At 38.6% G+C, this 15,520-nt stretch overlaps 1 protein-coding gene across 1 annotated transcript; it reads right to left on the reverse strand.

Moving 5' to 3' along the window:
- Positions 1-13,237: 13,237 nt before the first annotated feature.
- Positions 13,238-15,176, reverse strand: LOC130830181 (ATP-binding cassette sub-family E member 1-like). The gene is given in 3 exon segments (XM_057697219.1): positions 13,238-13,331; positions 13,333-13,878; positions 13,880-15,176. Coding segments are annotated over 3 exon segments (1,791 nt in total). The 5' UTR covers positions 15,064-15,176; the 3' UTR covers positions 13,238-13,270.
- Between the last annotated feature and the right edge of the window lie 344 nt (positions 15,177-15,520).

Genomic DNA, 15,520 nt, shown 5'->3' on the forward strand with positions numbered 1-15,520 from the left:
ATTGTGGTAAATATAGACAGCATAAAATTTACCATTTTAACCGTTCATAAGTGAACAATTCAGTGGCATTAAGTGCATTCAAAATGTTTTGCAACCATCACCACCATCCATCTCCAGATCTTTTTCATCATCCCAAGTAGAAACCCTGTACCCGTTAAACAATAACTTCCCATTCCCACGTTCCCCCCGTCCCTGGTAACCTTTATTCTACTTTCTGTCTCTATGAATTTACCTATTCTAGACACCTCATGTAAGTGGAATTGTACAATATTTGTCTTTTTGTGCCCGGCTTACTTCACTTAGCATATGTGTTCATATCCACGTTGCAGCAAGCATCAGAATTTCATTTGTTTTTATGGCTGAATAATAATCCATCATATGTATATACCACCTTTTGTTTATTCATTTATCCATAAATGGACTTTGGGTTATTTCTACCTTTTGGATATTATGAATAATGCAGTTATGAATACGGATGTACAAGTATCTCTTTGAGTCCCTGCTTTCAGTTATTTTAGATGTATATCAATCTATGAGTGGAATCACTGGCTCACATGGTAGTTCTGTTTAAATTTTTGAGGAACTGGCATACTGTTTTCCACAGGCTGTACCACTTTACATTCCCACCAGCCATGCAGGAGGGTTACAATTTCACCACATCCTTGCCAATGCTTGTTATTTTCCATTTTCTAATAATAGCCATCCTAATGAGTGTACAATGTGTTTTTTTAATGCCACTCCTATGATTTTAATGTGTAACCAGGGGGAGAAAGGCATCTGAGGCTCAATTTTTCATTTGGGTAAAACGGAACAAATAAACCCCATCTCAAACAGTGGTTGTGATGATTAAATGAGTACCCCATAGAAGGTAATCGACAAATCAACAAGTGTTGGCCTCTCTCTCATTCCCTTAGACTTCTACTAAACTTCCTCCGTCAATGCCCAGAAAAACTTTGTGAAGTTTTAAACTATGTAGATTTGACATAGGGCTGATTTTAACTTCTGCTTTGCTTTACCTATAGATCATGCAGCAGATGTCAGATGTGTCCTCCATTACCTCTAAATAGCACTACACCTGCGCCCAGCTTTCCTCTAAAATTAAGTACGCATCAGTTCTATTATTAAACAAACAAGGAGCAGCTGTAATGCTCAAGGATCGCGTGGGATTATACTTTAAAATGACAGCTCTGCCAACACTTTTAGTATGTTGAATAACTCCAACAAATTGTCTAGTTAAATTAATAAAAATACTTTGGCCCCATAAAATCCTGAAATACTTGGCAATAGAAGCAACAAAATATTTTACAAGTAAAGCATACACGTATGCTTAGAAATGCTTTCAGAGATAAGTAATGAAGATGTTTACTTTTAATTAGTGTGTTTTCTTTCATCCCTGTCACAAACCATGGCTTAGTTCATTGGTTGAACACTCATTGCTTGTCCTTTGTAAAGTGCTGGAGATCTGCAGTAATGTTATTTTGGGGTTTCTGACAGAATCTACAGAAGGCCCCAGGAACCACAAACCTATGAGTCAATGAATGATGCAATGTCTAAAGTATTTGCAACAAAACAGTGAACAATTGACTTGCAACAAAGCTGGAATCAAACTACATTAAAGAAAAGGTGTTCTAGCCAGATTTTCCACTATGCACAACCAGGGATCGATGAAATATTGGAAAACCCAAAGTGATTGTGACTCCGCTGTGCGTTTATCCTGTGGTGTCATAATGTGACAAATCAACACAAAACAACAGCTAACTACATAAAGGGATTTGCAGAGTGGACTCAAAAATCTGTGAAAGCAAACAAAACTTCTTGCAGTTTTCCACTTGCTCAAATCAAACTATTCACAGATTTCACATGCTCTTCTGCGTAATCCAAAACTTGAGAGGTCAGCCTTTAGGTAAAATTCAAAAGTCAACAGCTTCTGATTGGCAGGCTTTACCTCCCCTGCCTTCCTTCCTTGCATCTCACTTCCTTTCCCTTCAGTGTGTCACAGATGTGGTGAGTGAATCCGTTACTTGGCCTAATTTATACTGGCCAGTTGGGGAAGGTCTCTCTAAAGAACTAACAATTAGGCTGAGATCTACAGCAGAGCTTCTCATTCTTTAATGTGCATATGAATCGCCTGGGGACTTTGTCAAAGTGTGGATTCTGATTCATTAGGTCTACAGTGGAGCCTGAGTCCTAACAAGCTCCCAGGAATACCCGTGCTGCTGGTCTTCGACACCACTTAGTGTAGTAAGGATATAAGTGAATGCTAGCCAAAGGGAGAGTGAGTGCATCCCAGTCCAAGCAGCCCAGACCAGGCCAGCTCACGGATCTGAGAAAAGAACAAAGTGACTAAGACAAATGAGTACTGGCATGAAAGGTGAGGCTGAAAGGGTAGATGAGAGCTAGGTCAATGCATTAGGTGCCCATTAGGTACAAGGCACGGGGCTAGGCTCTGGGTAAACAGAAATAAATTAGGCAGACTTACTCCCTGCATCCTTAAGAGCTTGCAGTCTAGCAGAATTTACCTTGTAGGTGGAAAACCATTAAAAGTTTTTAAGCAGGGGAGAAGTATGATCCAATCAAAATCTTTAAGGGATCTCTCTGGATGCTCTGTAGAGAATGAATTAAAGGGGCACAAAGTTGGAAAAAGGAGTTTTGTTTACACATCAGGTGGGAAGTATTAATGGGGATGGAAGGAGACTGCTTTTAGAACATGTTTTTGAAGTAGAATAACAGGACTCGATTGCAAGTGGTTCTACTAGAGGTGTGGCAAAAAGAAGGACGCATCAAGGATTACGCCTCATTTCTGGCAGAAGCAAGTAGGCAAATGGAGGTGATTTCTAGGAAGAACAAGAAGATTGGATAAGAAATAAGCTAACCGGGAGGAACAGATTTAGGAAAAGGCATCAATGTGGGAATAGAACTCAAGAGTTCTGAGTTCTGATTTTAGGTATGCCTGCGAAAATCCAAGTGGAAACTTAAAAAAAAAAAAGCAGTTGGACATGATGTTTTGGCACTTAGCAGGAGAGGTCTGTAGTACAGATTTATATTTGAGAATCATAAGCATTTAAATGATATTTAAAGCATAGGAATTATTAAGATCTTGTTGAAAATCTGTATCAAGTGAGAAGAGGGCCCAGAACCAAGACCTGAGGAACTCTAGCATTTAGAGTTTGAAGGTAAGGAAGAAGGAGATGTGGGAAGAAGGATTTGAACCAAAGAAAGGGGAAGAAAATCACCCAAGTATAGAATAAAAGGAGCCCCCCAAAAAGAGAGATTCAAACTAGAGGAAGAGGTTTACTGAATATTCCTGAGATCCAATAGATCCAGGGATCCTGCAGAAATTCTATAGAGAGTTCTTTTACCAGAAGAAGGATACTTCCTCTACGGTCGCAGGATTGCAGAAGCTTATAAATTACAGATAATATTGTACCTAATTGTAGAGCTTAATGATTTTCATTAAACCTAGCTGTCCATGATCTAATGCAGTCATCCTGTGAATTAAGTGGGGCAGACAAGTTATCTACATTTTACACATGAAGAAAGAAGGAGCAGAAAGATGAAGTGGTTTGCTTGAGGTCCCATAGGAAGTTAGTCCCACTGTCAGCTTTAGGTCACAGGGCTCCTGACATTATTTCACACTGGAAATGTGGACTGAATTAGATACAATGTCAGTTACTATATTTTTAAATCTTGAAAATTAGAAAATTCTTATTAAGATTTTTATTCATTAACAAAGTACAAATCAGGGAGTCAGCACCACGAAATGTTTTGTTACACAAATCACCAGACACAGGAGAGGTTCCCTTTTCTGCTTATTTGCAAGAATTGAAATAGCTGTGGGTCAAAAAGTTAGAGAAAACTCAAATAGAAAAAGGTTATTTTGAAGGGATGAAATTAAACCTAGCACAATAAGTGAATGAAATTCTAATTAAGTGAAAGATGATGAAGTTCAAAATGAAAGGATTTCACTTCCAGGAATCTGAGATTTGGTAGGGGGAGTGGGGAAAACCTAAAGACACAAAATCAGAAGCTTTCTGGGGGGAGGGAGAGAATATGAGAAACATCAATTAGAAAAGCTTTTCAAATTCAAAAAGACTATTAAAACTATCAAATCCCTAGAACTAAACTCCAGTTGGGAAAAACTCTGAAGGAAATGATCTCCCACTCCCATGAGATACCAAACATGATTTAGGTAAAAAATTCTTAGTTTTATGGCTGGGGAGGTAGCAATAAAGAAAATGAACTTCCTGCCAGTGATTCTTTTTCAAGCCCTGCCAATTCCTGGATCTGGGGAAACTGTAAAGAATATCCAGCCTCATGTTTTAAGAATTGCCGCAGATCTCCAGCTTACCTGCATTCGAGCATCGGAACATCCTAAGCCTGTTGTTTCTAGCCCAACCTGGAATTGAGAGGAACAGGACTCTTGACTGTTGTTCACTCTCAACTGTGCTATCTGTGTGTCAGCATAGCAGGGCCATCAGCAGCAGGTGCTAGAGAGATACAGATTGCTGGAGTAAACAGCTGATGAAAAGCAGAATCTTTTCTCTCTGGCAGCAATATCAATACCATGAAGCACGTCTCTTTCTGAGCTTTCCAAACCACTTCAAAAGCAAGTTTTCTGGTGTGGATCAAGAAAGCCAGGCACACTGCCCCCAACTGCACAGACTCCAGCCAAGATATTGATGAGGGAAGGTAGCTCAGGACCCATGCTCAGGCCATGCAGCAGTCCTTCTCAGAGCTCTGTTAGCTCCAGCAGACCTGGGCAGCATCTGAAGAAAGCGGAGTTGAGTTTTGTGATATTCAGCCAACCCAAAGGTGCCAAGTTCCCTGGACTCCCAGTGCCACCCTCCCCCGGCCCCTGCCTACTTCCTGGTGGCTTGCCCAGGCTTACTGTCCCCAGACTTGTCTTTTGTCCCCATCAAAACCAAGTAGGCCTGTGTCTGTTTCCCTTTGGACTATATGAACTAACTCAGTAAATCTGTCAAGTGAACTTCTACTCATGGTTTAGTGAATGTTGCACACAGATGGGTTTGCTAAAGATTCCCAAGCTCAATTCTGCCTTCTTCAAATTGAACCAAGGCCTGTTTAGGTTGAACAAAACTCTGGGACCTAAGCATGAGATCTGAGTTGGCTTTTTATCTCTCAGTCCTTTTATTTAAACTTTTTAGAAAATTTCCTTAATTTAACCTGAGACATATGACATTTGAACTATTATGGAAAAGCCAGTGGGGCAGAGAATTTGGCGACAGTCTTTCAGAGCGCCACAAATTACATGAAGTTTATCAACCAGACCTCCCCTGTGCCTTTCCCCAAATTCTAGATCTGCACTTTCAACCACAAAGCTTAAAGTGGCAGCCCCTCCCTGTGAAACCTACAGTTGAGGATTAATTCCTGAAGACTGACTTCCATGAATCAAAGGCAGAACTCGCTAGTGAAGAGACAGCATAAATGTGGTAGCCCAGAGTTAGACCTGCTGCAAATCTCAGCACCATCTCTTCCTAGTTGTGCGATTCTTGGTCTCTCTGACCCTCAGTTTATCATCTCTAAAATGGGACTAATAACATGTACATCAGAGTATTGCTGTGAGGGTGAATGTGAAGATATCCAAAATTATTTAATATGTCCAGTGCTTGACATAGAGTTGAGCATACAGCAGTTACTCAATGAATATTAATCACCTTCCCAGTTCACATCTTCAAATAGTGAAATTTGTGATTGAGACAGGAGATATTTCCCAGCAGTCCTATGGGAGGCAGTCAAATTTATTGCTAACCAATCAGGAAGTTTGCCTCAGACCAAAACATCACTTTTATGCAAGCCTAGAATTTGGTGAACAAGACGGGTAACAGTCAATATCCCTAAGAAGACACTAAAGGATTTACCCCATAATGTAATTCTCTCACTGTACTTGTCCACTGAATCTCCATTTAGATTTCATTTCCACGTGGGAATACAATTTACCATAATGGAAGTGATTAAGATGGTATTTGGCCAAGGAACAAATCTCCACACTATGTCGCTAAGAAAGATATATATGTACAGAAAACAAAGCACAGGAAAATAATACTTTATTGCTACCTGGAGATTTCCCCCAAACACAGCTGAGCTTAAAGCTGGAAGGACTGTTACTAACTTGATCTGATGCCAAAGCAAGCCAGAGACCCCTCCCACCTACTTCTCCCAAATCCCAAGCTCAAGTCTTAGATCTGGACACTCCCTTATGAGAAAGGGACAAACACCTGTCAGAGAGAGGATGAGGAAAGCACCCAGACGAAGAGTGGTCTTAAGGATGCCAGGGAAGCTTGCCTAGGTTTTGTTTTATTTTTTCTTGTTTGTTTTTGTTTGTGTGTTTGGTGGAAGAGAGTGGATATTCTCTACTGCCAAAGGATTAGAATTCAGACATGCCTTATGCAACATTTAGGGGAACAAAGGGGGTCCCCAAAAAAGAAATGATTAGACTTTCTCCCAAAAGGAGTAGTCGCAAGCTATGTTAGCTCTCCAGCTTGCCCATAAATTTTTACCTAGAGTTAGGGAAGTTCTACCTCTAGCTGTGGCTCATAAAAGATCCTTAAACTTGACCAACCACAGAAGTCCATCTCCTTGGAGACGAAGTAAAAAGGAAGGTATGATAGAAGCTGTGGGCTTTCTGTCCTCCACAGGCCAACAGAAATGTCTCTACTTCTTACAGAGCTGGTGCACAGAGAAGCTTCAAATGATGCTTGCCCACTGACAATATCTCACCACAAATACTAAAGATTTCAAAGAATTTTTTGTCTGTATTATGGTACCCTATTCACAGATTAATAAAGCTGCTACCCAGAAAGAAGTGAGATTTCAAAAGAAAGAATGCTAGCATTCTCCAGGTCTTAAAAAGCACTGTAGGAGAATGGTAAATAAGTCCTAGACTCAGATAGACTTAGACTCAAACTCCAGCTATACCACTTATTAATTGTGCGACCTTGGGCAAGTCTCTCAAATTTAGTTCCTCAGCAAAATTGGAACAGTAAGAGTAGACGATAATAGGGTTTTGTGTGGATTTGTTCATAAATTCCACTGTATGATTTCAAAGCACATGTTTTATCTACAATGTTATAAAGCCTCCTATGAGAAATTAAACTATTAGAAGTCTCACGTATGTAATTCTGTAAAAATTCTGTAAATATAATGGGGTAAGAATGAATAAATCTTTAGAAGAAATAATCAAGTATGCTTTGTTTTTAAGAAATCCAGACTGACAGCTTCGACAAGAATCAAGTCATCATTTTATATACTTTTCAGGGACTAGATTTTACTAGATAAGGTGCTATGGACTAAATGTTTGTGTCCTCCCAAAATTCGTATGTTAAAGCCTTAATCTACAATGGGATGATTGTAGGAGAAATCAGGAGACTGGGTTTGGGGGAGTTAATTTAGTTCAGGTGAGGTCATGAGGGGGAGGAACTCATAATGGGATTAGCTTTCTTAATCTTGGACTTCCCAGCCTCTAGAACTGAGAGAAATAAATGTTGTTTGTTTATGATAATATGTTATAGCAGCCCAAGCAGACTAAGGCATAAGAATTCTCTTTTTAAAAAAATCCTGTTTAATTGTAGTCACCTACCATTATGAGATGCTGTCTCCTTTCTCCTCCCTTGAAGTATCAGCTCTAGGGCTGTGGCTCCAAGGAACCAAACCTCTAACCCACATCTGAAGGATGTTTCTGTCACACTTAGACTATCGAAGAATGTTTACTACATGGGATGAAACATCTCCATGCTGCTCCCCAGTCAATATCTGCAGAGCACACCTCTGTGGCTTCTGTTGGACCTCTGAGACTACTTAATCCTGCCCATCAGAATGAGGTGTCAGCTTTGCCCTCAGGATGCACATTAACGCCCTGCTTAGCTCTGAGCACTGAACACTGAACATTTGGGCATTACCTCTGACCAGTGGCCTCTCTCGCTGTTCTAACGCCCGTCAACCTGACTCCCAGTCAGCCTTGGCCTCCACTGAATACCAGGCCTCCTGGAGCCACTGATAACTCCATCAAAGTCAGAACATGATCTGCTGCCTCCCAATCCAGAGTTTTCCCTCAACTCCATCAGTATATATATTAAACAACCAGGCTTGCTTTATTTTCATTTTCTCATTTTGCCATTTCTTAGAATTCCCTTTTTAGAGAATCCTGACCTCCCAACATTCCATAATCCTCTTGAAAGGGACACAGCAAATATGCTGCATGCACAGTGCAGACAGAGGCTGATTTCATTTTTCCACCATCTAAAAAGCACATAAGGTAATTTCTAAACCAGCAATAAAATCTATTTATAAAGAATGCTCATTTGTTTTCTGCACTTTCCAGCACAGAGGTTCAATTTATTTCCTTACCATAAAAAGAACCATTACCTTTTTTAAACAATCATAGTTAGTACATTTTAGAAATGTTTTAATTTAAAAAAAAAGCAAAAACAAAAACAAATCCAACTTACAAATTAGAGTGTAAATAGCTTTCTTTAAAATGGCCTCATTTCAGACCCAGTTTGCTGATTGATGATTTCGCTGTGCTTCAAGGCAAATGATTTCACAGTCATTGGGTATATAATATAATGATGTTTTATGAAGCCGTTAGTATCACTAAAAATATAATTATTATAAATGAAATTATAAGGAAAAAAGAGAAATCTTCACTCCGACAATGCCAAATTTTAGAGTAACTCATAAGTTATGTTTCTATAAGAAAAACCCTACATGTTTCTTCTATGGGACAAACCTAATTGCACCCTGAAAACAATAATTATGGAATAGGAACTATGGTAATTTTTTGAGTACCCTGTGTTCTTGGGAGCAGCTGCCTTCTGTTATTAGAAGGGAAACAGCAGCACCTTGTGGACAAATAAGAAAGTGGAAACATTTTGCTCAAGTAGTATCAGGTTGTATTTAAAATAACACTTTTTTAGGTTTCTATAGCCCTTTCTACATGAGGAGTAGTGTCATATTTGTATTTAAAGGACAGCATAGCATTGATTATAGAGATTTACAAGTGATCCCAAAGTGTATTCAGGGAGACACATCATCTAAATACAGCTTCAAGGACCCTTTGTAAATTCCAAATTTGGGTGTGGGAAAAAATGAGACAGAAGATTTCTTTGAATGAACCAAAAACTTAGAAGACAGATTAAAAAAATTATTTAATCAGGCAGTATCAATGATGTCCATTCACACAATTCCTAATTTTTGGCAATATCATAATCTAAAAAGTAAATTCTAGCAACAATAGTGCAAAGGAAAAGGAAAGGAAAGAAGAGCACAGCCTTCATCTCCATACTCCCTAACCCCACTTCCCCCTGCCAGTCAACAACATCTCCCCACAAAGGCTGCTTTCTCACCTGAACTTACCCTCTACTCTCTGCTCACATGGTCCAGGGGACGCTGGGAGGTCCTGAGCCCCTTTCAGGGAGCCTGCAAGGTCAAAACCCTTTCCGTGACAGTACTTAGGTGTTATTTGCCTCTCCTACTCCCATCTTCTTCCCAGTGTACACTGGAAGTTTCCCAGAAGCTACCCAGCATGTGATATTACAAGAAATTGAATGTGGAAGCAGACAGGAAAACCAAAATTTCTTCTATTAAGCCAGATACTAAAGATATATGCAAAAGTATAAAACAATGCCACTCTTTTCATCAATTTTAATAAAATATGTTATTTATGTTAACAAGTGACAGGTCTATTTTCTAATAATTTTTAAAATTTCTCAGTTTTAATTTTTAGTATGGTAAATATAAATAGATATAATCCATATTTTTAAAAAAGAGCTCTTTAGGGTCAATAATTTTTAAGAGTATAAAGGGGTTCTGCTACCAGAAAATCTGAGACCTGACACTCTAAAGCACATACTCCCTGCAGTAGCTTCCACCCACTCCATTTCTTAAGGATGATACTTGATCAATCATCTCCCACTCCCCTCACCCAAGCTATGTTGCAAAATCTGGAAACTATTTCCCTGCTCCAGGCCTCCCCCATACGGGGCAGTGCTCCGTATTGTGGGCATTATTCATTAACATCTCTACAAAGAGCTCCCATCATGTCATCAACCTATTTGAAACCACTTCATTCATACCCTCTCTCTCTAAGACATATATTTTAAATGTCCTCTCTCTCCAGCGCAATAGGGCTCTGCTTAGTAATGTCAACGGAAAAAAAAAGAAAAAAGAAGACACTTTGAGGCTTTGATAAGAGAGAAAATGATAGAATGTGGTAGAATGTCATATATCACCTGTCCTGTCATCTTGTACTTTATGTGATATATCTTCTGTGCACATTAGTCAATGTTACATGTTGAAGTAAATCCATAAAGAATACAGTTCAGAATGTCCTAGCTTAGGTCCTTGGAAGATGTGCTCATGATACCCTTCGTAACACTCCTGAAATGTTAAATATTTTTACTGAAAATGATTAAAGACAAACATAAAACCTGAAAACATAAAACTCCTAAAAGAAAACATAGAGAAAAAGTTCCTCAACATTGGTCTTGGCAATAATTTTTTGGATGTGACGTCAAAAGCACAAGCAATAAAAGCAAAATAAACAAGTGGGACCATAACAAACTAAAAAGCTTCTACACAGCAAAAGAAACAATCAACAAATTAAAAAGGCATTATACAGAGTGAGAAAAAATATTTGCAAATCATATGTGTGACAAGGGATTAATATCCAAAATATATAAGTAATTCATTAAATAGAAAAAAAACCTATTAAAAATGGACAAAGGAACTGAGTAGATATTTTTCCAAAGGCCAACAGGTATATGAAAAGACACTCAATGTCACTAATATTCAGGGAAATGGAAATCAAAACCACAATGAAATATCATCTTACACCTGTCATTCTATTAGCAGGAAGACGAGATAATAAGTACTGGCAAAGATGTGGAGAGAAGGGAACCCTTATGCACTGCTGGTGGAAATGTTAACTGGAGCAGCCACTATAGAAAACAGCATAGAGGTTCCTTAAAAAAGTGAAAAGAGAACTTCCATACGATCCAGCAATTCCACTTCTGGGTATATATCCAAAGGAAAGGAAATCAGTGTCTCAAAGAGATATCTGCACTTCCAAGTTCATTGCAGCATTACTCACAATAGCAAAGATGGAAACAACCTATATGTCTGTCTATGAATGAATGGATAAATAAGATGTGATATATATACATATATATACACATATATATTTGTGTGTGTGTGTGTGTGTGTACTCTCTCATAGAAACAGAGAGTAGAATGGCCGATTTTTTCATACCAGATCTATATGTTTCGCCTCCATTTTCTTTCAGTCCAAACAACAGAACACAATTTTAGTAAAGTTAGTGCAATTGATCTGGACCCAACGTGGACTCCACTGCTCTCACACTGAAATCACTGTTAAACCTAATCTTCTGCCACCAAAAAATTGGGAAGAATGTACCACATGCACTAGTCAAAAAAATTGTTTTACCTTGCTTTTAAAAACTCAAGAAAAACAATTCCTTCCAGCAAAATTAAGAAATAAAACTTTGGAAATGTAAAATATGTTACCTTTGCATAAGGATGCTAATAGAGAATAAATATCAATTTAAATTTTTATTTCAAATTTTCATCTCAAATGAAAACTTTTAAAAAGGGAAGGGTTAGTAATTTGTTTAAAACTTTCAATTTAAATTAGCTCAAGTAAATATAAGGATTTTCCTTCATTTAAAGCCTTTTTCACAAGAACACTTTAAAGCATAATTGGTTTCTCCTCTAAATCTAGTCCCCAGTCACCATTTATAACAGAACATCAAAGATTTCAGACGTGATTTTGAAGCTCTTGCACCTTACAAAGTGCTATTTGCAAATTCTTACCCATCTTTAAGTATACAGATGACAAAAGATACAGTATAGTACAATACATATAGTATGTGTGTAAATATTGTATCTAGTTATAAAAATTTTCCTTTTAAAAAATAAATATTTAATTTTCAGAAAAGATAGAAGCTTGGGGGACAACCTTCTCCAGCTGCCAGCCATGAAAACATAAATTCTAGGTCAATGTTTCCTAAATTTGCCTGACTGCTAAGAATCATTTGTGACACTTAACAAAAACACATATTCCTGGGTCCCATCAATGATCTTCTGCATAACAATCTCTAGATGAGGGGCCTGAGGGTCAGTATTTCTAACATATATCTGCAGTGATTTTTTTTGGGGGGGGGGGGAGGGGCTCTCCACACATCTTGTGGGATCTTAGTTCCCTGATCAGGGATCAAACTCGGACCCACGGCAGTGAAAGCACCAAGTCCTAACATTGAACCGCTAGGGAATCCCCTCAACATATCTTAAGATCAGTAAAGTCTGGAAAATTGCACAAGGATCCCTCTCATTGAGTAACCTTGAAAACTTGGGAATGTTAATGGAAAATATGTTAACAGAACTTAAAATTTCTGCTCTTGCTAAAAACAGTGTTTGCTCACACCTCCTCCATTCATCAAGATCCTAGAGCACTTATGTAACTCCTGAAACCACAGAAATCTGGAGGAGTTGAAAATGAAATTAACTAAAAAAAAAAAAAAAAAAGACAAAGCAGCTGCTTAACTTCAAAATGGAGGGTGGGACTAGAAGAGAGAGTCATGATTTTATCTTGATTCCAGTACTAAGCATCCTCTTAGATTCTAGGAACTAAATTGGATACTAATCTACTAAATCATTTGTGATGGTTTTGTTCTCAGTCAGGTTTGAAATGGGCCGATCTTGATTCTGTGGTGCCACCGGGAATCGGGGGTTTACTATTGCCTAAGATTCTTTTTTTTTTTTTTTTTATAATCCTGATGTTTATTTATCAAATTTCATCAGTGGAGTCATCAACTGGCTTTTAAAATAAGGGCAGTTTCATTATAATGGCATACTTGGCAAACCATATTATAGAAACCTCTTTCAAGATTTTTAAAAGGGGGCGACACTGCTCAGCATTTGGTACATGAATATATAAAACACCTACTGAAAATCTTCCCATACATCATGAAAACTTGGAGGTAATTTGTATAGCTTGAGCTGTCTTCATTTTAGAATGTTATGCACAAAAAGGTCCTTATCATCAAGAACAGAAAACTGGCATTTTCTGTATTCAGACTACAATTTACAACACAACTAGCTTTTGATGTTACAGTAAGTAAATTATATTTCAAGCTCCAGAGCATATGGGGCATCAAACTTGATTTAAGTTTTATATGACAAAATTCCCAATAAATATTTCTTTTAATAAATGGCTTATCAATAGTCTCAGATTCACTCTAATCATCCAAGAAAAAGTAGTTTCCGCTCTTCTTTTGTTCCACATCCTTCACTGAGTTTGTTTATTCTTGGCCTATAGTTGTTTGGATCTCTTCTGAATGTGATTTCAAGCTGAGACAAAAATTTATTCATGCCAGCCAAAAGGGTCTGAGGGCTGTTTGCAACTGTGTTCTTAGATGGAACACTATCAAAAACAATGACTCGATCTGCTAGATAGGTGGCCATGATGAAGTCATGTTCCACAACAAAGGCTGTCTTCTTAGCACGGAGTATGAAACGTTTGACAACTCGAGCAGCCATCAATCTTTGCTCAGAATCCAAATATGCAGATGGTTCATCAATTAAATAGACATCAGCAGGTTTGCCCAAACAAAGAGCTAAAGCTACTCGCTGCGGTTCACCACCAGATAATGTCTGCACCTCTTGATCGATGATGTTTTCAATTTGCAGAGGCTTCATAACATCGGTCACAAATTGTGGATGAGTGTAAGCATCTCTGATCTTTTCATGTAGTAGCTGGCGAACACTTCCAGTTGATTTGGGACTGATTTTCTGTGGCTTATCACTGACGTTTAGAACGGGTACTTCCCCTCCTTCATCAGGTTTGTCTTCCAGCAAGCATTCTGATAAACGTCGTTTTACCAGTACCATTTTCCCCCAATATCACCATGATTTCAGAATCTGTAAACTCTCTAGCTACAACTGCTAGCTCAAACTCTCCCATCTTTTTCTTCATTCCAGGATATTTGTACATACACATCTTTTTAACTTCTTCTTCATTTGCTGTCTCAGCCACTTTAAAAACAAGTGATGCATCTCTGAATCTCAAGTTTTCTGTTGGAACGTAGCCATTCAAAAAAATGTTTATGCCTTCTCTTACACTAAAAGGCATAGTGACAACACCATAAGCACTTGGTATGCCATATAAACAGCAGATGAAGTCAGAGAGATAGTCTAATACACTTAGATCATGCTCCACCACAATGATATATCTATCTGGATTTATCAGAGATCGTATAGTAACAGCAGCCTTTAAAAGCTCTTTGACATCTAGGTAACTAGAAGGTTCATCAAACATGAAAATATCAGCTTTCTGTATGCAAACGACAGCACAGGCAAATCTCTGCAACTCTCCTCCTGAAAGATCTTCAACATTGCGTTCTTTTAGATGGGTTAAATCAAGCTGCTGACACACAACTGCTTGTGTCTTTGTTTCATCTTTTCGGTCCAAAATAGACCCCACCGTCCCCTTTGCAGCCTTCGGAATCTGGTCTACATATTAAGGTTTGATAATGGCTTTCAGGTCATCTTCAAGAATCTTGGTAAAGTAATTCTGCAATTCAGATCCACGGAAGTAAGTCAAAATTTCTTGCCAATCAGGTGGATCATCATACTTTCCAAGGTTTGGCTTTTGCTTTCCTGCTAAAATTTTTAAAGCAGTTGACTTTCCAATACCATTAGTTCCAAGCAATCCCAAAACTTCACCTGGAAGAGGAATAGGCAACCTGTGAAGTTTGAAGGCATTGGCACAATATCGATATGTTGTTTCTTTTTCCAGGTTGCTTGGTAAATTGACAATTGATAAGGCACCAAAGGGGCATTTTTTAATACAAATACCACAACCAATACAAAGAGTTTCAGAAATCCCCGCTATTTTGCTCTGGGCGGTAACCTCTATGCATAATTTTCCCATTCGAACGATGGGGCAACTCTTTTTGCACTCCTGCCGACATTTCTTAGGTTTACATTTGTCATGGTTGACAATAGCAATTCCTGTTAATTTATCTGCCATTATTCTAAGGAAGTAAGAATATCCAGTTCCTCTGGAGAAACGGATTCCCCTCGCGGAGGGGAACGCAGAGGCCAAATCAGTTCTTGCTTTCACTTCTCAGCCACACAGCGTGTTCCTACAGCCACCAGCCAAAATGGCGGTGCCTTGCCTAAGATTCTTTAAGAAATTCAAACTGGTCTCCATTTTTCTATGTCACAAAGAGCTATGGCCTGAGTGGGAGGGTCCTGGTATCACTTACACAACCCATCACACTCACTGCTGCATAACAAGCGTCCTGGAATACCACATTGTTCATCTCGCCCCATTACTATTTAACCACTCTCAAGTGCTTACTGATTTCATACAAATTCTTCAGCTAAAAAATGACCCCAACTTGCCTTCTCAATCCTAGTTCCCACCACTCCAATCTACATGCCCTGTGCTCCAAACGACAGGGCTGCTCACTGCTCCTTACACA

Source organism: Hippopotamus amphibius, chromosome 10, assembly GCF_030028045.1.
Source record: "Hippopotamus amphibius kiboko isolate mHipAmp2 chromosome 10, mHipAmp2.hap2, whole genome shotgun sequence".
NCBI classification, from domain to species: domain Eukaryota; kingdom Metazoa; phylum Chordata; class Mammalia; order Artiodactyla; family Hippopotamidae; genus Hippopotamus; species Hippopotamus amphibius.